Source organism: Zosterops lateralis (genome assembly GCF_965231275.1).
Source record: "Zosterops lateralis genome assembly, chromosome: 10".
NCBI lineage: Eukaryota > Metazoa > Chordata > Aves > Passeriformes > Zosteropidae > Zosterops > Zosterops lateralis.
In genome coordinates, this window is record NC_139770.1 from 19,864,701 (window position 1) to 19,888,216 (window position 23,516).

The 23,516-nt window shown below is 38.7% G+C and overlaps 1 protein-coding gene across 2 annotated transcripts in view; it reads left to right on the top strand.

Annotated features, from left to right (window-relative positions):
* The window catches only part of STAG1 (STAG1 cohesin complex component), a 166,126-nt gene that overhangs the window by 56,252 nt on the left and 86,358 nt on the right, over positions 1-23,516 (top strand). For both annotated transcript variants that reach the window (XM_083868709.1, XM_083868708.1), the window contains exon 5: positions 10,156-10,252. In XM_083868709.1, the coding sequence (XP_083724835.1) occupies positions 10,156-10,252 (97 nt within the window). The remainder of the gene's footprint in view (positions 1-10,155; positions 10,253-23,516) is intronic.

Consider the following 23,516-nt stretch of genomic DNA (forward strand, 5'->3'; position numbering starts at 1 on the left):
TGAAGACAGAACAAATTTGCTCCTAACAAAACTATAGATTCCTTATGTCTTTTTTTTTCCTACAGCAGAGCTTCCAACTTTGTTTGGTTTTCAGCACTTTTTCAAAGTTTGTTTTTGGCAGAAATTGAGGAAACATCTGGAGTCTATTTTCTGGTTTTACTGTGGTACAGGACATACAATATACTTTATGTAGTATAGTTGACTTAGATTTATTGATATTTGCAGAAGCCAAATAGAAAGGAATGAGCAGCTGCTTTGATATTTGATGACTCTGTGTGTATGTGGAATTGACTTTGATACGTTTTATCTATTTTAAAAGAGATGCCTCTGCAAGTCTTCTGCAGATTAAATACAGAAAAAGAAATTGTCTGCATGTTTGTATTAAGAAAACTTTGGAATTCAGAAACAAAGAAACTGTTTTGAGAAGTGGAGAATTTGTCTTTGCATGTGTGGGTGGATGTGTGTCTGTATATTCACATAGCCATACCTGTATCCACAAATCACATATGCACAGATACACACTTGCATAACATGTGCCAAGCCTGCAGGAAGGAAAAAGAGTACACAGCACCATCTGAGCAGGGGAGAGATTATACACAAATAGTGAAGGAAAAAGCAAGAGGATTTGGAGGCCTGGGGTGCAAACAGGCATAAACGACTTGAGCCCTAATTTCAGGATTATGCATCGCTTGGGCACCTATGAAAAATTTACTGTTGGTAAAAATATTATAAAAAATCAAAGGAAACCCTATAGTGAAATAAATAGAATGCAATTAAAATGTGATTTAATATTTTTGTAACTTGCACTTTTGGGCAATCACATCATATTAAACCAAGGTTCTGTGAACCAAACTTCTGGATGTCTTGACTTGTATTTTCCTGTAATAGATTAGGGATTTTGATGTAGCAATTAGGAATGCTTGGTATTTTTGTTTTTCATAGTTTTGATGCAGTTTTCTTTATTCAATTTTAGCAATTTTGTCTATATTGCAGTTTTCAAACAAGTGACGTATATTTGTATTTGGCCAAACATATTCTTTCTCAATATTTAGTTCTTTCCCTGTAATATGAATATACTTTTTTTTTCTAGTGCTCCTAAGTTTGCTTCCAGCAATGAAAACCCAAGAAAATTGAATTAATATAGTCTGAGATTACATGGAAATCATGTGCTTTCGTTTCTGATCTATCTGCTCCTGCTGTTTGCTCTCAGATTTTTTTTTAGTTGTTAGATTTTTCTGGCTTTGTGATGCCAATTCATAAAAGTCTGTTGCTGAATTCAATTTTCACTTCTTCTAAGCTGCTCTATTTTGGTTCTCACAGCAGGATTCATTTATTACTTCTCTTCAGGCTTATTGCTGGTTGCTTCTTCCAGGGGAATAAAATCAGTTTAATTTTTTGTATTTCAAGTATAAATAATTCCAGGCCTGCTCTTTGCCTCTGTCACAGGGTGCTGCTTGTGTCTTGCTCGAGCTCTGTAAATCTGTTTGATGCCCATGTTAAGTTGGTATCAGATGGTTGTCAGTGTTTTTCATTGGCTCTGTAACCTTTTGTACAGTTAGTACTTTAGAAGTTGTTGGGTCAGCAGCTCTGTGTGTGTGAAGTGTGACATGACCTTCTGCTCATGCTTTCTGCAGGTACATTTTCAAGTGTTACTCCATTAAAACTGTTCACAGAACTTCTTTGGTGTTTTTTGTTTTCGTAGTCAAACATGGTACTCTTCTGCTTTTTGTCTTTTATCTTTTCCATATATTTATTTTTAGTTATATCATTTTATGGTGACAGCTGTGTCCTCTACATTTCCCTGCTCTGAACTTCCATAGACAGAATGGTCTCTATCAGCATTTCTCAGCTGCCCACTGGTGGGAATGGAGGCTTGGAATCTGCTCTTCCAGCTGAGCCTCCCAGGCAGAGACTGGCTGGTAGCTGAAATATTCAGACATTTCTACATTGGTGTCTGACCCTGCTGTTAACATGGCAGGGAACTAAAGAACTTGTGATGAGATTAGATTTTGTTTAAGACTCAGACTGCAAATTTCTCAGGAGTTACTTATGACTGGTTATCTCTAATGAAGTTTGTGCTACTGGTGGTCAAGCAAAACACAGAAGTGTTGTGCTTTCTTGTCTGCAAAGGGGTTTTGTTGTTCCCCCAAACATCAGAGAGACTGGATCATCATTCTAGAAGGTGTTCAGTACTAAAACATGACCAGATCTGTGCCTTGATGACTCTGAAATATTCCATGCATTACCAGTCACCCTTAATTGTGTTAGTAGCTCAGTGCAGAGCAGGGGCTGCTTTCGAGGAAAAAAAACTTCAAAATAATTCCCACCTCTGCTTATGCTCAGCTAATAAAAGGTAATCTTGGTGTTGATTAGACAAAGTTCAGAATAAATATGGCTTCATTATATGCCAGCAAATATTATAAGATAAGTATGCAAGTATCTGGTGTGTTGAAGTGGGATTTTTCATTTTGCCACCAGTTTTTCCTTGTTTGTCCAGAAATCAAAGATGCACGGGATTCCTCACTGTTCTTACCTGCACATTTTGGCACATGGGGATTTGTGTCCTTTGAGGTTCCCTCCCTGTCCAAGTAAAGCTGTATTTGTAGCACTGCTTACCTTGCCATGAGAGGTCCATCTCTGGCAGTAGGTCACACTTATTCCTGATTAGAGTGACAGTGTAACAGTATTTACCTTATGCAGGAGGAATTACACGTGTTTTTAAATAGATCTTTGAGATTAGGAACATCAGAGCAGCTGTAACTGGACTGCACCAAAAATCCAATCCTGTGTCTGACAGCAGCAGTTAAGAAGGGGAATAAGGTAGCAAAAGTGAATTTTGGGTGTTCTCCCTACATGTGACTGTTTTCAGCTCTGGGCCACTGTGATGTCTGTGTTCTCAGTGGTCTTAGGAGAGTGGCTCTCTCTTCTCTGAATTTTTCTCCCTCTGAAAGTGTTTTTTTTTCTGGATCACATCTCTGTGTCTCCCTCAGCTATTTCTGAAAGTGAAGGTCTTTGAAGGTTAAAAATATATAGACATACATTAAGTATTACCCATGCTTTTTGTGTTAAAGGCATGTTTTCGTTTAATTGTCCTTTATTGTACTTTAACTGCTGTATCCTCCTCCTTGAAGGATAGATAATAAACTAGGGTTTCCCTAGATTGTCTCAGAAACTCCTTAGGAGTTTGAGTATGCAGTCTCTAAATTTACTGGGCAAAATGACTGCATGTATTATTAACATTTAAACTAGTATTTTCATTTTGCTAGGCAGATTTCTTCTTTCTTTAATCTTGCTTTGCTTTTGATTGTATGGTATTGAATTAAAAGAAAAAAAATAAAAACTAGGTGCACGTTTTTAAAGTTGTTACACTGGGAACAATTTAGGCACCAAATGAAGCATTAATTAATTAGAGGAGTATCCCTTAATACCAAATTAATTTTTCTGCAGTCATCACACAAGGCTTCTTTCCCCTTGTGATTTAATAAGATGTGAGGTGATTTGGCTGTTAATGTGAACACAAGTGCCAGTAGTGCAGTTTGTGAAAGCATTTGTACCTGAAAATACTCATTATACTTGAAGGCAGAGAAGTCTTTTGCTCTCTGGAATGTTGATGTTGTTTGAAGCATCTGGGGTGATCTGTGAACCCTTTACAAACTGTGCCAGCAATGTTTATGAGCACTTTTGGTGCTTTGTAGCATCATTCATGCCTGTGATTGGCTCAGCTTAAACAGACACAGCCCTTTGGAAATGGTGTAACACGTCAACTGTGAAAGATGAACACCTGCAAAAGTTCTGTATCACCTTAGAGAATCTTCTTGGTGAGAGCTTTGTATGGTGCACCCACCTTTTTTGAGCTCTCAGCTGAGGAGCTGCTGCTCTGAGTAGTGTGGGTCTGCTGGATAAGAGTGCTCAGCCTTGGGACTTCCTGTGATTTTAGTCCATTTGAAAGCAGAATTTTCCCAGTACCTTTTATGCACTCAGTGCAAAGCCAGTTAACCTTTACCATTCTAAGATTCTCTTAAGAGAATAAATTTCTTTTTCTTGTGGTAGCGTTTTTTTCTCCCAAATGGTTCAATGTAACATGTTACATTGATTTCCCTGTGTAATGATATTTAATACCCAGTCTACTGCATAGAAATAGGTATTTACACAAAATGCCAAACAGATAATCCTTTATGGAAAGTATAAATCCCTTAGTTTTATTGGGAAGAAATACATCTAGCATTGCATTCCTTTCCTCTCTGTGCTTCAGAAAATAAAAAAAATTCCAGGGTAGACACTGCATAATACAAATTTTCCCTTTCCTTACTGTTATCTAAAGTGAGATTTTTGGGTTTTTTTAGAGAAAATAATTTTGGGTTATCAGGAAGTGCATGATAGGTGTTAGCAAAGTCTGAGCTCTTTCATAATTTAAAATTGTGATCCTTAAAGAAAAAGAATAAAGTGCATGTCCTCAAGCTGCAGTTCATTTTTATTATCCTTATGTTCAGTTTTCACTGGGTGTATATTAGAGTTACCACCTGCAGCTTGGAATGCAGCCAGGCACTCATCCTGGAGTGTACTGCCTGATCTGAGCTGCACATACTTTCACACATTAGGAACTACCTTCTCTCCAGTAGCCATCTGTGTCATTTCTTCAGTTTTCACAAAATTTATCCTTAAAAGGCTTTTATTCTTTTTTTAAGAAACCCAGCCTGAACAGATTCAATTAAAATTTTTTTATGCAGAGTGTTTTAAGTCTCTCACTACTTGCCTTTTTTCCCTTGGGTCCTTATTTTTAGTGTACTAAGTTCTTCTTACTATCTGTTAAAGTATATTTTCTACTTTTCTATTTGAGTTGCTCTTTATATGGGTTATTGAAATATTTAATTTCCCTGTGCATTCCTTTTTAAATCAGTTTCAAATTTCATTTGAGTGACTTTGGGTTTTTGGCAGAAGTTGTTAGTGTAAGCTTTGATTTTTGGATTTTTCTTCCCTTGATGTAAACACATTGCACACCCATTCTAGAGTAATATTTTTCTTCATATTCACTGTAAATGAAGCATGTCCATGATCAGTTGTATGAAATGGCAAATTATTTAAAGTTCTTTATACTTGATTTGCCTTGGTTTACAGTTGACTCATTTTTTTTCCCTTTTGTTTGTACACTGTTGCCAGATTGTTACTTAATTGAAATTGTGAAATAGCTTTTTTTGAAATCAACTTTCATTAATATTTAGTGGGACTGTGCTAATTTACACGAGCTGGCAAGGTGTCCTCTGCAGTCAGTCCCTCCGGTTCCTCCAACACTTAATGCTTCTAAACTCTCTCACTGGAGGAATATGAAATGGATTCGTAGCTGCAAAGCCTAAAGGAGGTAATAAGATCACTGGCTTCATTATTTCATTAATTGCATCTGACTTGCTTTTACTGGCAACCCCAAGCTGCTTTCCTCTTCAGTACCATAAAATGCTTTGGTTTATCTTTTAGCAGACTTTGAGATGCGAAGGTCAATATTTCTGCAAGCTGATTGATTTGAAATTGTTTACTCAGACTTTGGATCTATTCTGCTACTTGCTTGACTTCATTTAGGCTTCTTATTTCTGTAGGGTTGCTTACCTGGCATATTCTTCAAATTATGCTCCATGGTAGTTCTTAAAACAGACTCATCAGAGAGCTCATTTCTGTGAGAATCTCTTGAAAACTCTTGCAGGCTTTGGAAAATCTTTTTACTGACTGTACACCTTCTTCCATTTGCAGGAAACTTTGATTTTTTATTTCTCAGTTCTCATAAGAATAGAAGCAATTTCATTTAAAAAAAAAAAAAAAAAAAAAAAAGTTAATTCTTATTTTTGCAATGTACCTGTGTACCTGTATGGACTTGTTAACTGACCCAGAGATGTGGTGCATGTATGTGTATGTGAGTATGAGTTATATGTCTAGGTGTGTCCGGGCAGCAGGGAGTGGAGCAGGGTTGTTGGTGTTACTGGAGTCATTTGGAGGTTTTATCTGTGTAATTGAGCTTGTTGCCAAGGGAGCCTTTTCCTTGTGTGTGCCTTGAAGTTGATGAACTCCAAAAGCATGGATGTGCAGCCCCTGGGCAGGCTGCAGCACGTGTCCTGTAGATCCCATGCCTCCCCAGAATGCTGAATTTATTATGCATTTCATGCACACCATGTAGGTGCACATTTCCATATGGTAAATCCATGCTCCCCACTGCATCTGAAGGTAAAAACATCTGGAAGCAGATGGGTACCACTGGAGCAGCTCATGCAATCTATTTACCACTTCTTTCCTAGGTGTCTTGTGGAAGTAGGCAGGGACCCTTGTGGGCAGGAGTTCTGGGGAATGGAACCTGCTTGTAGCTACCTCCTTTCTGAAGGGGCTACCTGGTCTTTCCCTCCTGTCACCACAAGTGCCTTTGAGGTGTTAATAATCAGTGCTTGGATAGGTGACAGGGAGGGCCAAGAGCAGGAGGTCTCTGGGCAAGGTGATCAAATGAGGGTCATTTCCCTGAATTTGCTCCTGGATTATGTATAAAAAGAGGGTTTGCAGTAACCTGGGGCCTGTTGGTTAGAAATCTTTATTTTTAATAGGAGTCCTCGCTCTGTGCATATTTATGCAAAATAATTCCATTTTTGGCAAGGCTTGCATGTTGCACCATTTGCTACACTGCTGGCCATGGTTTGGTTCCTTTTTTACTTCTATTCAATCTTTTTTTCCTGGTATTTGGATCACTGCTGTTTTGTCTTGGTTTAGTTGATTCTTGTCTCTCTTTTGGGTCTGAGGTGTGTCATTTTAATTTATTCATCTAGTGTTTTCACTTTTTATAGCTCTTTTCTGTTACATCAAAAGTCAACAGTTTGATTAAGTTCCAACTGCTGTAGCATATGTAGTCTGGCTTCATTATCTCCTGTTGCCTTAAACTGTAATCTCTACCAAAATCAGCAGCCAGCATGCCAAATGTGCATGAGGGGCTGAGTGTGGGGGGCTGTGGGTGTTATTTTGGGCCACTGGTTTTTAGGGCTTAGTGAATGCAGGTTGTGTGGCTCTGTGCTGATGCTGGCAGGTCAGGTGCCTGTATGTGACTGTCACCCACAGCCCCTCAGTCAATGGGGCTCTCTTGGGGTGAACACCAGCATTGTGCAGCAGGAGCTGCTCAGCTCGCCACAGGTACCTGTTCAGAGCAAGGAGTTACACTGACTCTGTGTGTGTGTCACACACAGTGGTGAGTGCCAAGGCACTGAGGAGCTTGTACCTGCCAGCTTTGATCAAATGAGCCCTACCCACAAATTCAGATTTTACTTACAGCTTTGTCAGTTCTCTGGGAGGTCAAGACAGCTTTTGCTTGCTATCCCTCTGAGAACCTTTGCTCTGATTTTTCTGCTTTTCTTATCTACTGCTGCCACTGAAGACTCTGCACTGCCTCAAGTCTGGTCCCTAAGTCTGGAGATGAGCCACTTGTCTTTATTTTTCTGTAAATTTCTGGGTTGAAAGTGCAAGTGCCACACTGGTAGGACACAGTGGGCCCCCAGTGCCCAAAGACACAGTGTGTCCCACACAATTCTTTTTGTACAGGAGACAAAAAATAGAAGGAGCTGCACTGATGCTGCAGTTCGAGATAGTGCTGCAAAAATCATTTAAATTATTGTAAAAAAAGAAGCAGAAGCAAAATTTAAAGGTATTCCTTCACATTTCTTCCCTTGGCTACCCGTTTTCTAAGTCCAGGTGGGTTCATTGGCAGTATTTATGGCACAGTCCATGAGAAGCTGCAGTGGTATGGCTGAAGGGGCAGTGTGTTGTAACAACAAACAGGAGTAAGACTGAACGTGGGAGGGAATTTCTTGGGCCAGCCCTACTTCCACGGGGAGTGTTTCTTGTGAAACCCGGCAGTGGATAATGAACAGATGCTGGGGAACCAGTTATTAACACTCAGGAAAAGCAGCTGAGGTTTCCCAGGCTCAAAGAAGAATATAGTAGACTTCAGAAACTGTCAAGAGATGTGTGACAAGAGTGGGCAAAGATAAAGATACAGAATTATTTCTGGGCAAGCCACATGGCACAGAGTAGGATTGTTCTGCCTGGAAAAAGGTGGCCAGATGGAAGAATGGAAAATGCAAACAGGAGCTTGGGGTTTGTTTTTCCTTGTTTCATAAGAATTGGGCCACATCAAATGGATCTAAGAATTGGCAAGTTTAAAACACAATTGTTCTTTTATTTAGCTGTGAATAATTAACCCTTGCACACTACTGCAAGATGATGTAGATATAAAGCTGATTTAGACAGACAAATCCATGAGAGAAGAAATTTGCTGGGGTCTTAATGGTCTGGGACAGTAACCCAGAAATATCAGTGTATTCTTGCCCTTTTCTTATGCTTTTCCCTACATGTCTAAGCCCTGTTGAGCAGGTGAATCTGTCATCTGATCCAGCACAGCTGCTATTTTCTTTACTGTAAAAAGTAGCTCTGGCAATTGCATGTTGTTCTGATATCTACAGTAACAGAGCTGTTCAAACAAATCTTGTAAATTGGTAGTACACCAACAGCCTGGTCATTAAGCTCTGTCAATATTTGGTGTAGTAAATACTTTTTACATTTGGCTACATTTAGTTTATGTGCCCTGGAGAATTTTGCTGATTGATTGAAATGATTGATACTTCCAGGAACAGGTCTGAATTCATGATGAAATAACAGTGAGATAACTGGTGATAATAACATTCTAGATAACTGGTTTTCGGCTGCTGCTTCATGATTCCTCGAGGAACTTGTGTGAAGCTTACACTTGCTTTCTAATTTCTTCTAAGTAGCAGATGGACCCCTTTTTAAGATTGCTTCTCCTGTGGGGTGTGTGTGTGTGTGTTTTGGGAGGCAAAACCTGTGAAAACTGAGTTTCCTGGCAAATTGGGTGTTTAGAGATTCATGCTGGTTGTTGGATAACATGATAGAACCGTTAGTCTACTTGTGGCTCGAGGGTGAGTGTAGTGATGTCTGTTACACATGGAGTGCTTTGGCTCAGTTTGGAGCTCTGTGTGTCTCTGGAACATGCACAACTGGTTTGCTGCATCCTTTTCCTCATACACCTGCCAAGGGCCCACTGGAAGTCTTGGGAGTTTGCACTTGGATAAACTGGAAACTGCAGAGGGATTTTTCAAGATCCCTCCTTACAGCTACTCATTAAGAAAAATGCAGATTTTTCTAAGAGATCAAATTGTTTGGATTTTTTTGCCTTTCCTATTGATTCCTTTTCAGAGTGTTAGAAGCCAGTTGTGTGGGCATGGTGGGGTGTTTGTATGTCTGTGTGGTTTTTAAAATTCAATTTTATAGAATTTCATTGTAGGCTTGAACTGTCCAGAATAAACTAATCTATTTGCAAAGTATGCTCTGATAATATAATCAAGCTTTTCCTAATGAATGCTGTTGCATGTGCTGAACAGAAAAGTTCGTCTTTTCCCTATTAAATAAGTAATGCATAATATTTGATTACATTAAATGTACACAATTCCTTACCTACAGCATTTATGTAGCTGAGCAGCTTGGAATATCAGAGATGATAAAAATATCTGCTGGTTAACTGTAGTTCTGAGGCCAGTTAAAATCTGAGTTTCCTATCCTGTGATCCAGGTAGCTTACAAGGACCTTAAGTCCCAACTTATGTGTGTTATTTTATTTACTGTGTATTCCTCATTACACTTTGTTTTCCTGAACTGTTTACAGTATTCCTGAGTGACTGATGAACTACTTTGGCTTTTGTAAATGCTGAGATGTTCACTATGCAATATGAAATCAGTATTTATCCCAAAGTATTTCTACTCATAATTTTTCTGGGAATATATGTTGGTCATTCTGAATGGAGTAACAGTGTTTGTTTTTTTCAACACAATTTTAAAACTGAAAAAGTGCTCAAAGTAGTTTTGAGGAATGACAGTAATTTCAACTTGAACTTGTGGTTATACAATATAATACCAGAAAATAGTGCATATAGTTCTGCTCTCTAACAATATTTGTTCTGTCTCCACCTTGAGATAAGGTGCATAGATTTCTGAATTTGTATACACATGTATAATTATGCAAAATAAATGCTCAATTATAAAACTATATTCTGAAAAGAATAAGTCATTTGCCTTTAATAAAACACTTTTTGAGAGTCTCTGATAAGTATTCTTTTTTTCTTGACAGTCTGTGGTGGACGACTGGATTGAATCATATAAACAAGACAGGGACATAGCACTTCTGGATTTAATCAACTTCTTTATCCAGTGTTCGGGATGTCGAGGTACAGAACATGGGAAACAAATTGTATAGAATAAACCTGACCTACAACATGTGTTAATGCAAATGCTGATAAAGATGGGGGAGACACTTGGATTGGTACTCCTTGTGTGTATGGTTTGTATAGAAATATTGTCTGCATTCCAGAATAACTTGATTTAAAGCTTGTTTGCGAAGGGCTGCCCTTTCTCTTTCCCACTTTCCTGTCATCATGCTAAAGTGTACAAATCCTCACAGAGACTCTACTCATCAGCAGCAGGAGACAAAAGATCTGGTACTCCAGGTAGGCGTATCTTTATTTCTCCTTTCTGTTTCTTCCCAATTTTTAATTGCAAAAATTAGTAGGTAACTATACCTTAACTTTGATGTTTTTTCTTTCTTTTTAGGAAAATGATTTTTTTTTAACTGAAGAGGAAGGAGTCAGCTTCAGTTCACTTCAATTAGCAAGAAAGATTTCCTGTGGATGAAGCACCAGTGTTATTTGTTCCTCTGTGATGCTCTGTCACGTCAGCAGCGAGTGCCCTGCCTTTTATACCCTGTTTTAGCAGTCTCCCTTACCAGGCGTGCAGCAGTCAGCCATTCTAGCATTCTGTTGCCACACTGTGCCTTCTAATGAATTTTTCATGTGTTGTCTTTTTTCAGTTAACTCAGCCTTGAAAAGAGACAGAGCTCCACTCTCTCTGTAGTGCCCAGAACCAAACTGTTTACTCTTTTCTGATGCTTCCTAGAATTTACTTTGAATAGAGTTGAAAACAACTCACAATTCAGGAATTCTTTTTCTTCATTTTATATCTGATGTGGGAATACACCCTTAGGCATCAAATGGTCTGGGTGGAAATCCCTTTTCTTCCTTCTTAAGTATAAGGTGAAGTCTTGAGTAGTTAAAAGCATTAGAGAAAAGAAATAGGAACCATCAGCAGCTTCAGCAACCTTTTTTCATAGTTGAAGGAAATAAACTTATTCTGTGGATGACAGGAAAGACTGAAGCTCTGGGAGCATTCTGTGAAAGGGCTGAAGGTTAGGGCTTAGGTTACCAGCCTGTGTCAATGTCTGCACTGTTCACACAGAGCCCCTCAAACATTTTTCAGTTGTGTTTGGCAGCTTATGTGAAAGTAGTTGTATTCTGTGTGCTTTTTCTTTTTTTTTTTTTTTTTTTTTAACTCTCTCCTGAAGGTGTATGTGAAAAAAAAAAGCAACCCCACAAGCTTATTTGTAAGAATTTGGGCAGCATTAAACCAAAGGCATCCTTGGCCAAATGTTTATATCCTTGTTGATGCAAGCTTTTGGTGAAAGCATGTCATAAATATCTTCATTCCCCTGCTGCTCTCTAATTTATTCCCCCTTTCTTTCTCCTCATTAGAGAAAGCAGCACTCTGATAAGATTGCTATTTTTTAAAGCCCTTGTTGGTGAGTGATGCAGGCTGAATGCCCACTGTCAGCCATATGCTGCTGGAGCAAGTGCTTCCCAGAAAAGCTTTCTGTTACTGGCTGGGAGGCAGCAGTGCTGTGAGTGCCTGATGGCATTGACTTACTTGGCTTTTCTTTGTGTGGTGACTTTCCATTTTCAGTGCTCTGCTCTGTATCCCAGGGCTATCTCTGCTGAGCTTCTTCCAGTGCCTTCTGGTCCTAAACAGCAACAGTAGGAGAAAGGAAGCAAAAATTACTTACCCCCAACTCCATAGTGTGTTTGGGAGATTTATTTCTGTGTTGGAATTTTTGCAGTGGCTATAGTAACAGCTGTAGAACAGGGTTAAAATCCTGGCAAACAGTGCAGTTCTTTCCAGTTTCCAGTAATAAGTTTGTTTTCTAGAATAAATAAGAACTTTTCAGAAGAGAGTGGATTTTATTGGTAGTCCACTTAGGGTAAAGTACATACCAAGCTTTCCTTAATGGAAATGAGTAATAAGGGGTTGTTTTGTATCTTGTGAGGAAGACCAAGATTCTTTTTCATGGGAAGATTGTATATTATGACATCTTATTTCCCTTTAGAGACTTGCTTGACATTCTTACTTATTTCTATTTCTGATAAATAACAACCCCTTGTGAATCTCAACGACTGCTTTATCTTCCTTAATTTTCTTCTTTTCAGTTTGCTCCACTAACATTGTCTTGGATTCTCCAGCCTACTTTCCCAAAGTTGGATCTAAGTGCTGACTGATAATATATCTAATTTTGTGATCATTAACTGGAGGGAGGAGGACAACTAACTTGGGACAAAGTTTCTCAGGAAATTGTGATGCTAGGTTTATAAATCTACCATTTCAGTAGTGCTTAGAATAATTCGATATCTAAATATATGTAAAGTACATTTAGATTCATGTGTCTTTCAGAAGTTTTGAGCAGGTGGAAGACTGTGTGTCCATTTACTAGCTTTAATTAGAAATCGAGGCACCAAACTGTTTTATTTAGCAACACTCTTGACCCTGGAAAAATACCCTTCTCTTTAGAGAAACATTGATTTTTATATGTTTATCCCATTCTCTTGGGCAGCACAGATGCTTGAATGAACCTCTTGGCATCTTCCAGCTTTGCTGGTAGCTGCTGCTGAAATGAGAAGTGATCTCACGTAAATATGAGTAAGCAGGTGTATTATGTAAATTGTTAATACTACCAATTGTTAAATTATTGGGTTTTGCAGGTGAACATAAAAGATCTGTGCAATTTAAAATTCAATAAATATGCACCAAATATTCAAGCATGTCTGTCCTTTGTCAACTCTTCTGAGTATCTATTTAGTGTATGTCCATTAAAAACAAAGGAGATTAGGTTTTAGTGTGACTCCAGTAATCTTTCTGTGTTTTTGGGGTGCTATTTGGTGTAAATGAGAATCTTCTTGTATTGTACCATCATAGTATCTCAGTTCAATAAGCAGATTTGCCTGAGAGTTGGTCACTTGTCATCTTTCCTCTAGTTTGCCTGCTCAATCTGTACATATGTTGCCTTTGCTGATTTTGATTACAAAGAAGTGAAATGGTTATGTAAAGAATTTTTCTTTATCTTGCTTGATTTTTTCATTTGAAAATACAAAAAGGTCCCTGCTTTTCACAGCTTGTCTGTGTAGTCTTTTCCATCATGTTATGTTGAATATCTGTGGCAGAAAAAGGATTAACAAGGACTGATACATTCACCCATTCACTCTTTTAAATGTGTTGCTGCTTGTAGAGGGAGGGTCTTGTGTCAGATAGTACCTTAGAAAGGTGAAAAGGTAAGTGTTAAAATACTACTTCCTTGTGGAAAAACAGCAAAAATGTTGTTTGCAGTCCTTGAAAATAAAACAGATATGTCTGTTGGTGTTTATTTTCCATGGGATTTATAACTTGTAAAGCAGATGGTGTTGTATTTACTTTCTTATTTCTAAGTCAGGAGCAAAATTTCAGAGTTTTTGTTATTAGGGAACAGGGAGCTTTTTGACATTAGCTTGTTGTAATGATAAAGCCTTTTTTTTTCAATTAAGTGTCATTGAACTGGGGCAGTATCCACACTACTGAAATTTCCATCTCCAGTGTTGTGCTTTGGTCTGCAGCATTGTGGATTCAGGCACCCTCCTCCCTTGCAGAAGTGTTGTAGATTGGTGTTCAGAGTTTTCTGGGGGGTTTTGTGAGCTCTTTTCCATTGCTTTCTTCTTTACAGGAACATATTTTTGCTTTTCTCTCTTTTTTCTCATCTTCTTTTGAATGTTTATGTAAAGCACAGCATTGAGTGCCAAGCTCTCTGAGCTACTTGCAAGGAAACTGAAATGTCTAATCAGCAATATGTATGTGAGGTCCCAGAAGGATTATAACTGTGTCAGTGTGATGCTGCATCAGGCCTAATTAGCTCTGCCTCTCAGACTGAGTAATTAGCTCAGGTATCCTGCTCTGCTGCTATGACAACCAGGCTGTTTCCATTTCTGGAGCTCCCTGGATTTAGAGCTGACTTGGGTATCTGCATGGCTGTCAGCTCGTGCCTTCTGTTATTGATAGAAAACAAACAGAAAGCTCCTCAAGCACTCTGACCTTTCTACATTTTAAAGGCAGAGAGCCATGCTTGTGGAATAAATATTTTTTTTCCTAACCAGAAGTAATTAGTGGTTGAAACAGCCTCTTGAGCTGTGAAGGAAAACCAGCCACTGAGTCCATGGGAGAAAAGAAGCTTTCTTTTGTAGGGGAAAAGGGTCTCACGTAATTGAAGAGGAAACTACTTGACTGCTTTCAAGTGTACAGTGAAATTATTCCCATTCCTTCTCTCCCATCCATCTCCTTCCCTCTCTTTTATTTTCTGCTGGATAAGTCAGAAATCTGTACATTTTAAAGCAGATTTTCAGAAGTCGTCAATGAGGAAACATTCCAGCTGTTACCTGTTGGTCTGGATTGCTGGTGCTGCTTAAGGCCAGGTTTTTCTCAGTTGTGAGTAAGCAGAGATCTGTCTATGACTCTTTCCCCAGGGCTTAAAGCCAGAAAGTGGAACTTTAACTGTGAATCAAACACTTGGGGTTCCCCACTCTCTTCCCACTTCATCCTTGAGTGCCTGGTTGTTCCTCACCTCTTCTAGATCCTCTGTCAAATTCTGCTTGAATGGTGCAAACTGAGCCAATGCATTCAGAGTTAGCTTGCTCATTTTGGTTTTTATTAATGTTCTATGAGCTTAATTAAGGGCAAACTAATAGATATCTGCTTTGCCAAAGGAAATTGAAAGCTAAAACCAGGAAAAAGCAGCACAGAGTGGCCATTATATGGTCCGGCAAAAGCAGTGAACAAGCAAGTGCTTGCTTTGGTCTTGGAAAGAATTCCAGAAAGCAAATTAGCCAGGAAATAGTATTATTTACTCTGATTAATAATATTTTAATAGGGGATGTAACATGGTAATTAGAGAAATGGTCTAAAACAATTAGTTGTCCATGGTTTTGTTTTGTGATTGATGGAATCGTTGTTCTGTACAGGTGGATGTTATGGACCACAAAGAAGAGTTTGGTAAATCTAATTCCCTGGATATGGGCTTTTTGCAAGGAACTGCAGAGAATGAAAAGTGTTGCTGACTTTGGCATGTCTTCAAAAGCTTTATCTCTTCAGTTGTTCAGTTATTATTGAGAAGTTGATATCATAAATATTTTGTATTGTGGCCCAATTAGAAAATACTGCAATTCATTGCATTGAAGCTTGTTTTTTATTAAGTGTATAAAGTCTGCTTTCTCACAGTTTCTTCAACAAAATCCCTTTTCAGTGTGTGAATTCAGGGGAGAATGTTGCGAAGTAAGAACTAATATACATTTTGAAAAATTGTTACTTACTTGTGTAGGATTTAAGTCATAGCAACGTCAAGGATTTCTGAAATATTTTGTATGCATAGTATAAAGAAATAAATGCACCCCTATATATAACTATAAAGCAGTTAAAAACATGCCATTAACCACATTCAGAAAAGGAAAGATAAGACTGTAGGATGGAAATGGCTTAATCTTAATTTTATGTGTGGTGTAGATAAACAAGAGCTGAACTTTGTACTTCTTGTTTCAGAGCCTTGAGGTAATTTTTACAGTGTCTTTATTTGAAGTGAAAGCTTACAAAATTCAAACTGAAAATAAGATGCAAATGGCTCGAGAAGAAAGTAAATCAGATTACTGGGCATACATTAAATGTTTCATTAGTTCTTTAACTGAATATAGGTAAGGTTAAAAGTTCATATCAGACACTTGACAATTAATATGGTTACATCAAAATCAATTTTTTGTGAGGAAGTACAAATAGTTAATATCTGTTGACATAGTGGAAATTAAAGCTTTGGTTTTGTTGTGTGTTTAGTTTTAAATCAAAAAGGTTTTTATTATTTCTTCCTATTTGCTGCTGAATGTATTAGTACTTGTCATCTCATGTACTCTTTCTTCCTTGCTATTTCTTTTTTCTCTTCTTTACCAAAGATTCTTTGTCTATAACGAAAGTAATTGCAATTCCTTTTTTAATTCTTTTAAACTCTGCACGTTACTGTCTTCTGGGGATGAGAAGGGTTGAAATTTTTTTTTTTTAAATCCCATCTGAAAGTGTACAAAAGTGTTGAAGTAGTGCAATACATTTTATAGCCACTTGTGAGCTAATGGCATCTCTTTCCCAAAAGATGTATCCTGCTACTTTCAGAAACGAGTGGGAAAAAGCCATAGGAATTCACTTTCAGTGCAGGAGACATGAAGGAAGGGCACACTGGTTTGTGGTTTGAAAATCTGAATGAAATACCTGCTGTACTGAGTTCTGACTGCAGTCCAAGGTTTCCCTCTATGAACTGGTAACAGAAGCAACAGTAATTTAAACCAAACAGATTTTTCTTTATTACTTGCTACCTGAATATATCAAACTATTCACATTGCATGTGCCAACAGCAGACCAAAAAGGAGCTGGCTTAAAATCAGCTATTAACTAATTTATGGGTATGAATTAATACAAACTTTCAAATAATTTAAAATTATTGAATTAACTGACAGAACTTGTGGTACTAGAATATTTTAGAGCGAATCTATACTGTAAGGAAAGACAAATTAGCTTTGAAATGAGTTCTGCACTGCTAGTTCTGTATAATAAGTTAAAATCTCTGCTGAAAATGAAAGCACTCCTTATAAGCCTGGAACAAAGTCTGTGTTCTGCCCCTGTGCACTACTAAACACAGACCCTGTAAAATTATTTTTGGCACTGCTCATTGGAGAAAAATTGTGCAAGAAGTTCAAATACTATTGCCTGTTTTCCACTGTATTAATTTAATTACATCCAATAGTGCTACTCACGTGTACAGAGGTAAAACTTGAGGAGTCTCTCAGTTAGATCATGCTTTAAATGCTACAGCTTTTCATGAGAAGAGCAGTAAATACCTCTTGGTGTTAATAATTACAAATAGTTGCTGCCTTACTAGCCACATCTGTGCCATTTCCTCTTTATTTATGGGTTTCTTTTCTGTATTATACAAATTTATTACAAGAGGAACACCCTCTGCACTAAGCAGAGGAGTAAAAGCCTTAGTCTGATTTATTTTTAACAGTATTATTCTCAGACTTGTGAACAACTTATGTCACTGTATGAGTTTGCTAGCTGTGTGTGAGATACATTGCTGGATTTACTGTAGATGACAGGTGCTTTCTGAGAAGACAAGAACTAATTATAAGAAGCAACCCAATACCACTGAATCTTAGATCTTTTCTGACTAGATTACAAATTGGAAAAGTACTCATGTCTGTGGCCTTTCCAAAGATGCAAATTCTGCTGAAGGATTAGTCAGACTTTGTGCAGACAAAAGGTAGGAATTAAATTGCAAAAGTTATATTTCTCTCAGCAAACACTGTAATTACGATTCTTTCCCCTTTGCATTAATGAAGCCATAGAGTTCTTTGATTAAGTGCAGGGCTGATACACTGCAGTAATTATTTCTGAAGAGAAGGAGATGGAGATGATAAGAAAGGGTCTGTATCCTAATGAAGAAGTGGTATTCTCTGGCACAAAGAAAGTGGTTAAAGCAAATCCAATATTCTGTTAATCTTCAGGCATTCAGTAGGAGCTGGATAGGAAAAAAAAAAAAAAAGCTTAGGTTTCAAAGAAGAGACATCCTAAATTGGAAGAAGTGGACTCTGAAGCAGATCCAGTTGTGCTCACATTCCACCACTGCCTATTTCTTTTCTTATTTATATCAGTCTGGTCAGATTGCCTCAGTTGTCTTTAACCTGGACCATGATCAGCTGGACCTTACAATTGTCCATGTCCTTTTAACTGGAAGTTACAGCATTTTCTGGCACTACTGGAGTCAGTCATTACAGGGCAGAATACTGTAAATAGCCTTTACCTTGTCTTTTCCTGATTTGCATGGAGCAGGAAGTGTGGTGGAATGCTTTTGGGTGCCTGGAAGGGTAGGAAGGGTTGTTGTACAAATGTGCTCCCGGACCCTGCAGAGCAGCCAGGAGTTCCCTGGCCAGCAGCTTCTGTCCTCTTGTTTAAGGACTGATAGGCACAGCAGAGTTGAGCCCAGTTTTTGGTGACTGTCACCAGCTCAGACACAAGTGCAGAGTTTGCATTTCTTTTTGGTAATGCCAGTATCTTAAATTTCAGCTTTGAATGACTGGTATTGGCCCTCTATCTGTAGCATTGGCCTTGGGTGTGAAGGGAAGAAGCCTAAAGTCCCTTGGGCTGATGAGAACCTTTCACCTCAGGAGCAGTCACTGGCCTTTAATAGGCACCATCCCTTGAGAGAATTGTCTTCTACAAAGTCTTCACATCACTTTTTGGAAAACCTTTAATGTAGTTTGTCAGATTTACCACAATCTCTACTCTTTATTTTATTTATTTCATTATTGAAATAAATATTCTGGGTAACTTAAAAGTTCTTGTGACTTAGGAAAAAGGACCTAGAAATACTGTCAGCAACTTATGAGAATGAAAACTAACTGTGTATATATTTAGTCACAAAGATATAGATGTAGTGGAATTTCAGTTTCTGGTGACAAAAATAATGACAGTTTTCTGTACTGTTGGTTCAGACCTTCTTTGCCCCCCACTTTGATTTTCATCTTATGTTCTTCAAGTCACTTTAATTAGCCATTCAAAGTGACTTCTTTTTCATTGATGAAGAGGAGGCAGATGTATTTCAAGAAAAAAACATCTTTTCAGGTTAACAAAGTATTGCTGTTATTCCTGTGTTATCACAGCCTGCCTTGTAAGCAGCTAGTTTTTTCCTTATGGTGGAGAAGACTGAAAAGTGCAAAATTTAAGACATCAGGTAAGTCTATTTCCACAGATGTCCATAGAACTAGAAGTCCTTTCTCACAATTAGAACTGGACTTAACAAGAGTTTGTCTTTCGAAAGTTTTGAATGAAAAGAAGTAGAGAATCTCACCAAGGGAATATATGTTTCCCATGTAAGTCCTGCTGTAGGCAGTGGCTGTGTGTACCACAGTGTATTTTTAGGGAGCTCCTTTGGTTCCAAGGATATTGCTCCGAGGCATGTTTGAAGGGATGTCAACTGGAGTCCTCAAAGTTCTCCTTTCAGATTTGTTTGACAACCAAAAAAAGTACGGTATCCCATGCCATCATGACTGCAACTGTAAATTGACCTCCTATCTTGTGATCTATCTCACTTTCAGAGTCTGAAACTGAATGGCAACAGTCAAGTTGCACAGTGACCTTTCTACTCCTAACTCCATATATTGTAATAAGATTTTTTTTATTTTATGTGTCTTAGTTTTACTTACTGTTTAGAACCAGCTGTAGATTCTCACTTCTTGTTCCCTATCGTTAGTACACATAGTGGATATCATTAAAATTCTGTTTTTGGAGCCTTTGAAGACAATTTACATCTGATCTGCAGTGAGGGGTTATTCTAACGTTGCTGCCTAACAAAACAAAAATCTTAAGTGATTTTTGCAGTTCATAGAACTGAAAAATGGGTTGAGTGGGAAGGGACCTTTAAGCTCATCTTAGGCCATCCCTGCCATGGGCAGAGACACCTTCCACTAGACCAGGTTGCTCCAAGTTCCATCCAGCCTGGCCTTGGACACTTCCAGGGATGGGGCAGCCACAGCTGCTCTGGGCAACCTGTGCCAGGGTCTCAACACCCACACAGGGAAGAATCCCTTCCCAGTATCCCATCTGACTCTGCCCTCTGGCAGTGGGAAAACATTCCCTGTGTCCTGTCCCTCCATTCCTTGTCCCAAGTCCCTCTCCAGCTCTCCTGGAGCCTCTTCAGGCACTGGAAGGGGCTTTGAGATCTCCCTGTATCATTCCCTTCTCCAGGTGAACTCCTCCAGCTCTCCCAGCCTGGCTCCAGAGCAGAGGGGCTCCAGCCCCAGAGCATCTCTGGGGCCTCCTCTGGACTTGCCTCCAGGAGCTCCAAGTCTTGTGTTGGGAGCCCAGGGCTGGAGGTGGCTCTGCAGTGGTGTCTCACCTGAGCTGAGGAGGAGAATCCCCTCCCTTGCCCTGCTGCCCATGATGTGGGATGAGCCCAGGATGGGGCTCCGTGGACTGTGAGCACAAACCAATGGGTCACAGTCAGTTTTGCATCCACCAGTTCAAATTGGAGACACATACAAGGACATATTTGTGTTTAAAGAGACAATACATTCAACTGTTAACACCTGTCTAAACATCATCATTTCATCCTGGCATGGCACCATTAAGAGAATCTCAGCAGACCCCACATTATTTTCAGGTTCAGAAGAAAGGAATCAATTTGTTTTCGTATCTTGTTTTATAATTTGGTGAATTTGATAAATGGCCAGTGATGGAGTATCTTTTTGCTCAGAATAGTGGAAAGGCTGTTAGAGTTGGCAGCACTTTGATATCAAATTTTCCAGCCATTGCAGCAGGTTGAATTGTCTTTTCAACCAATTGCTGTGGAACTTGCTTCCAGAAGATGTAAACCTTTCCATTAAAAGAGAGATGAAAATACCACTTGTGGATATTTCAATACCAGATTGAATCTTAAGTATTGATAAACAAAGGAAGGAGATTCAACTGCCATGAATTTTTTATCTGATTTACAAAGGATTTAATTTTAGTGATAATGATGCAGAAAGCCAGGCTGAGTTACTCTTTGTTCTCAAGATTTGTTAATTAATATATTTTTTTTTTTAATTTTTTTTCCCCTGAAACACTAGGCTTGTGGGGCTGGAACCAAATAGTGAAGGTTTGTTGTTGATGCAGAGGTGCAGAAATTTGCCTTAGTGGTGTCATATGCTTATTCTGAAAGAATAAGAAGAATTTTTAGTAAGAACAAAGAAACAGCTTATTCTGATGTTTCACTCTTGAATGTATTTGTTGTCAACTTCTAACCAAACCCATGAATTAGAGTTTAATTTTTGATGTTTGTGTTTGGGGTTGCTTACCCTTCTGTCAAACTGATACTTCTTTTTTTCTCCTTTTTGTGGTGTGTGAGTACACGAGCTGTAAAGATTTTTGAATATTTTCTCTGTCCTGTGTTCAACTCCACTTGTAGTACTGACAGGAGAAAGTGGCAAACAGGAAAGGTTCCAGCCCAGACCCACTAATAGAAGCATTTGCAAACCATTTTGTCTAATAGCAGTGATGGATATTCTCACTCTCAAATTTTAATATTCAGCCCTTTTCCCCCCTCTGGTTTCCATGGTAGCCTGTAACAGCAGGATTATTCTTCAATTAAATGCTGTGTGTAAAAATCACTTTCTACAGCTCTTCCTTGAGAGGAACAGGCTGCTTTTCAGGAAGGAGAGCACTCCTCAGCTCAGGAAGTGCTCTCTTCTGCCTGTGCTTACCAACCTTGCAGTTCTTTCTGACTGGAAACAGGGAGAGGCATCATACTGTGATGAAAAATGTATTTATCCCTTAGGGAGCTGGAGACTTTGATCTCATGCAAACAGTTTAAGGTGGCAGAGATTGTGAAATGGGCAGCCCTCCCTGCATTCTTTCTTACTCTTGTCAACCTGTAACAGCAACCAAGTATTAAATGTCACAGAATTCCAGGATGGTTTGGGTTGGAAGGGACCTTAAAGCTCCTATAGTTCCAGCCCCTGCCATGAGCAGGGACACCTTCCACTATCCCAGGTTGCTCCAAGCCCTGTCCAACCTGGCCTTGGACACTTCCAGGGATGGGGCAGCCACAGCTGCTCTGGGCCAGGGCCTCCTCACCCTCACAGGGATATTCCTTCCCAATATCCCATCTAACGCTGCCCTCTGGCAGTGGGAAGCCATTCCTCATTGTCCTGTCACTCCAGGCCTTTGTCTAAAGTCCCTTTCCAGCTCTCTTAGGGCCTCTCTATGCACTGGAAGGTGCTACAAGGTCTCTAGGTCTCCCTAGAGACCTATAAAAATTAATTCCATGTATGAAGTCTCATTTGTAGGGAAGATGCAAGGAGGAGAAGGGGAAACTGAACATCTGTAACAGTGGAATGAAGGATGGAAAGGTAAACTTGTATCTTTAAATGCAGTGAAGTATAAGGGGAAAGGAGAAATTATGGATTCTGAAAACTGCAAGAAAGGAATGTGTTCTTTTTGAGGACACATCTCTACAGAGGAGCTTAGAAGGCAGGAAAAAAGAGAGGCAGGCAGGCAGGTGTACATCCCAATGGTTTTGCTTTGCTTCAACAGCCAAAATAGCAGTTTTCTCTTTTCACTTGGTGAACACACTGGAGAATTGCTTTAAGCTAGTGCAGAATGATGGAGCCAGAATATACCACTGAACTGGGCCAGAAATTACAGTGTAATTCCATTTTTTAATATTCTCATCAAGCAAGTGACCCGTAGTGTAACACCCCTTGGTGTTTATGTTGTGAGCTTCAAGGACAATTTCATGGGGAAAGGACAAGGAAGCAATTAATAGGTAAGAGTCTATGTTGACAGGAATGAAAATGTAATTATGCCTGAAAAAACGACTATTGTATAGAAAACTAAGCCTTCTAGTGAAACTTAAAAATGTGAGTATGTTACAGGAAAGCACCCTGATATTAAGGCTTCCAAGTATCTTAACCTTATAGTGGGGGAGAGGGAGCACTGAAAAGTCCTAAAAGGAAAATTTCCTGACAGTGCTGAAGGCTGGAGGAAAAAATACTGTTTTTTACAAAATACTGAGGAAACTAAATACCCTTCACAAAATAAAACATTTGATGAAGGTTCTGTTAAAATACTTTGGTTTACAGTATTACTCTGTATTTTCTCAGCTTAGAGATTTTTTTCCACCAAGCTGTAGGACACAACCAGAGGAGTTATGTGGTTGTTTAACCTGGTGTGGTGGAAAGTGTTCCTGTCCATGGCAGGGGCTTGGAATGAGATGAGCTTTGGGGTCTCTTCAACCCAAAACTTTCTGTGAGTCAGCTGGCTGCTTTATTCTGTGTCTTGCATTTGTATATATACTAGGAATTGTATGATAATACAATGGTGTGTTTACACAGCCATTTTTAATTTGCACAAAATACACCATTTCAACCAATTCTGGTAGTTAAATTTATAAGGTAGATGATCCAAAGCAATATAAGAGGAGTTATAGCTATGAATTTAATGCATTTTTCTGATTAAACATGCTTTACTTCCAGTGCTCTTCTGTTTATCTTCTTTCCTTTTTCCTTAGCAGCACTTGATTAATTTTCTCCCTTGAGTCCACTATCTTTATGTTAATTAATATACTCAGACTTTTCATTCCCTCTTGTATTTCATCTGCCATTTATTACTATTTGTCTTTCAGCACTCTTTTCAGGGCCTGCTGCTTTATTACTTATGTAAAGTTTGGGGTTTCTAGTATTAATAAGTTTATACAGGTGAATCTTTTTTATATTTTGCTCTCAAATACTCCTTAGTGAA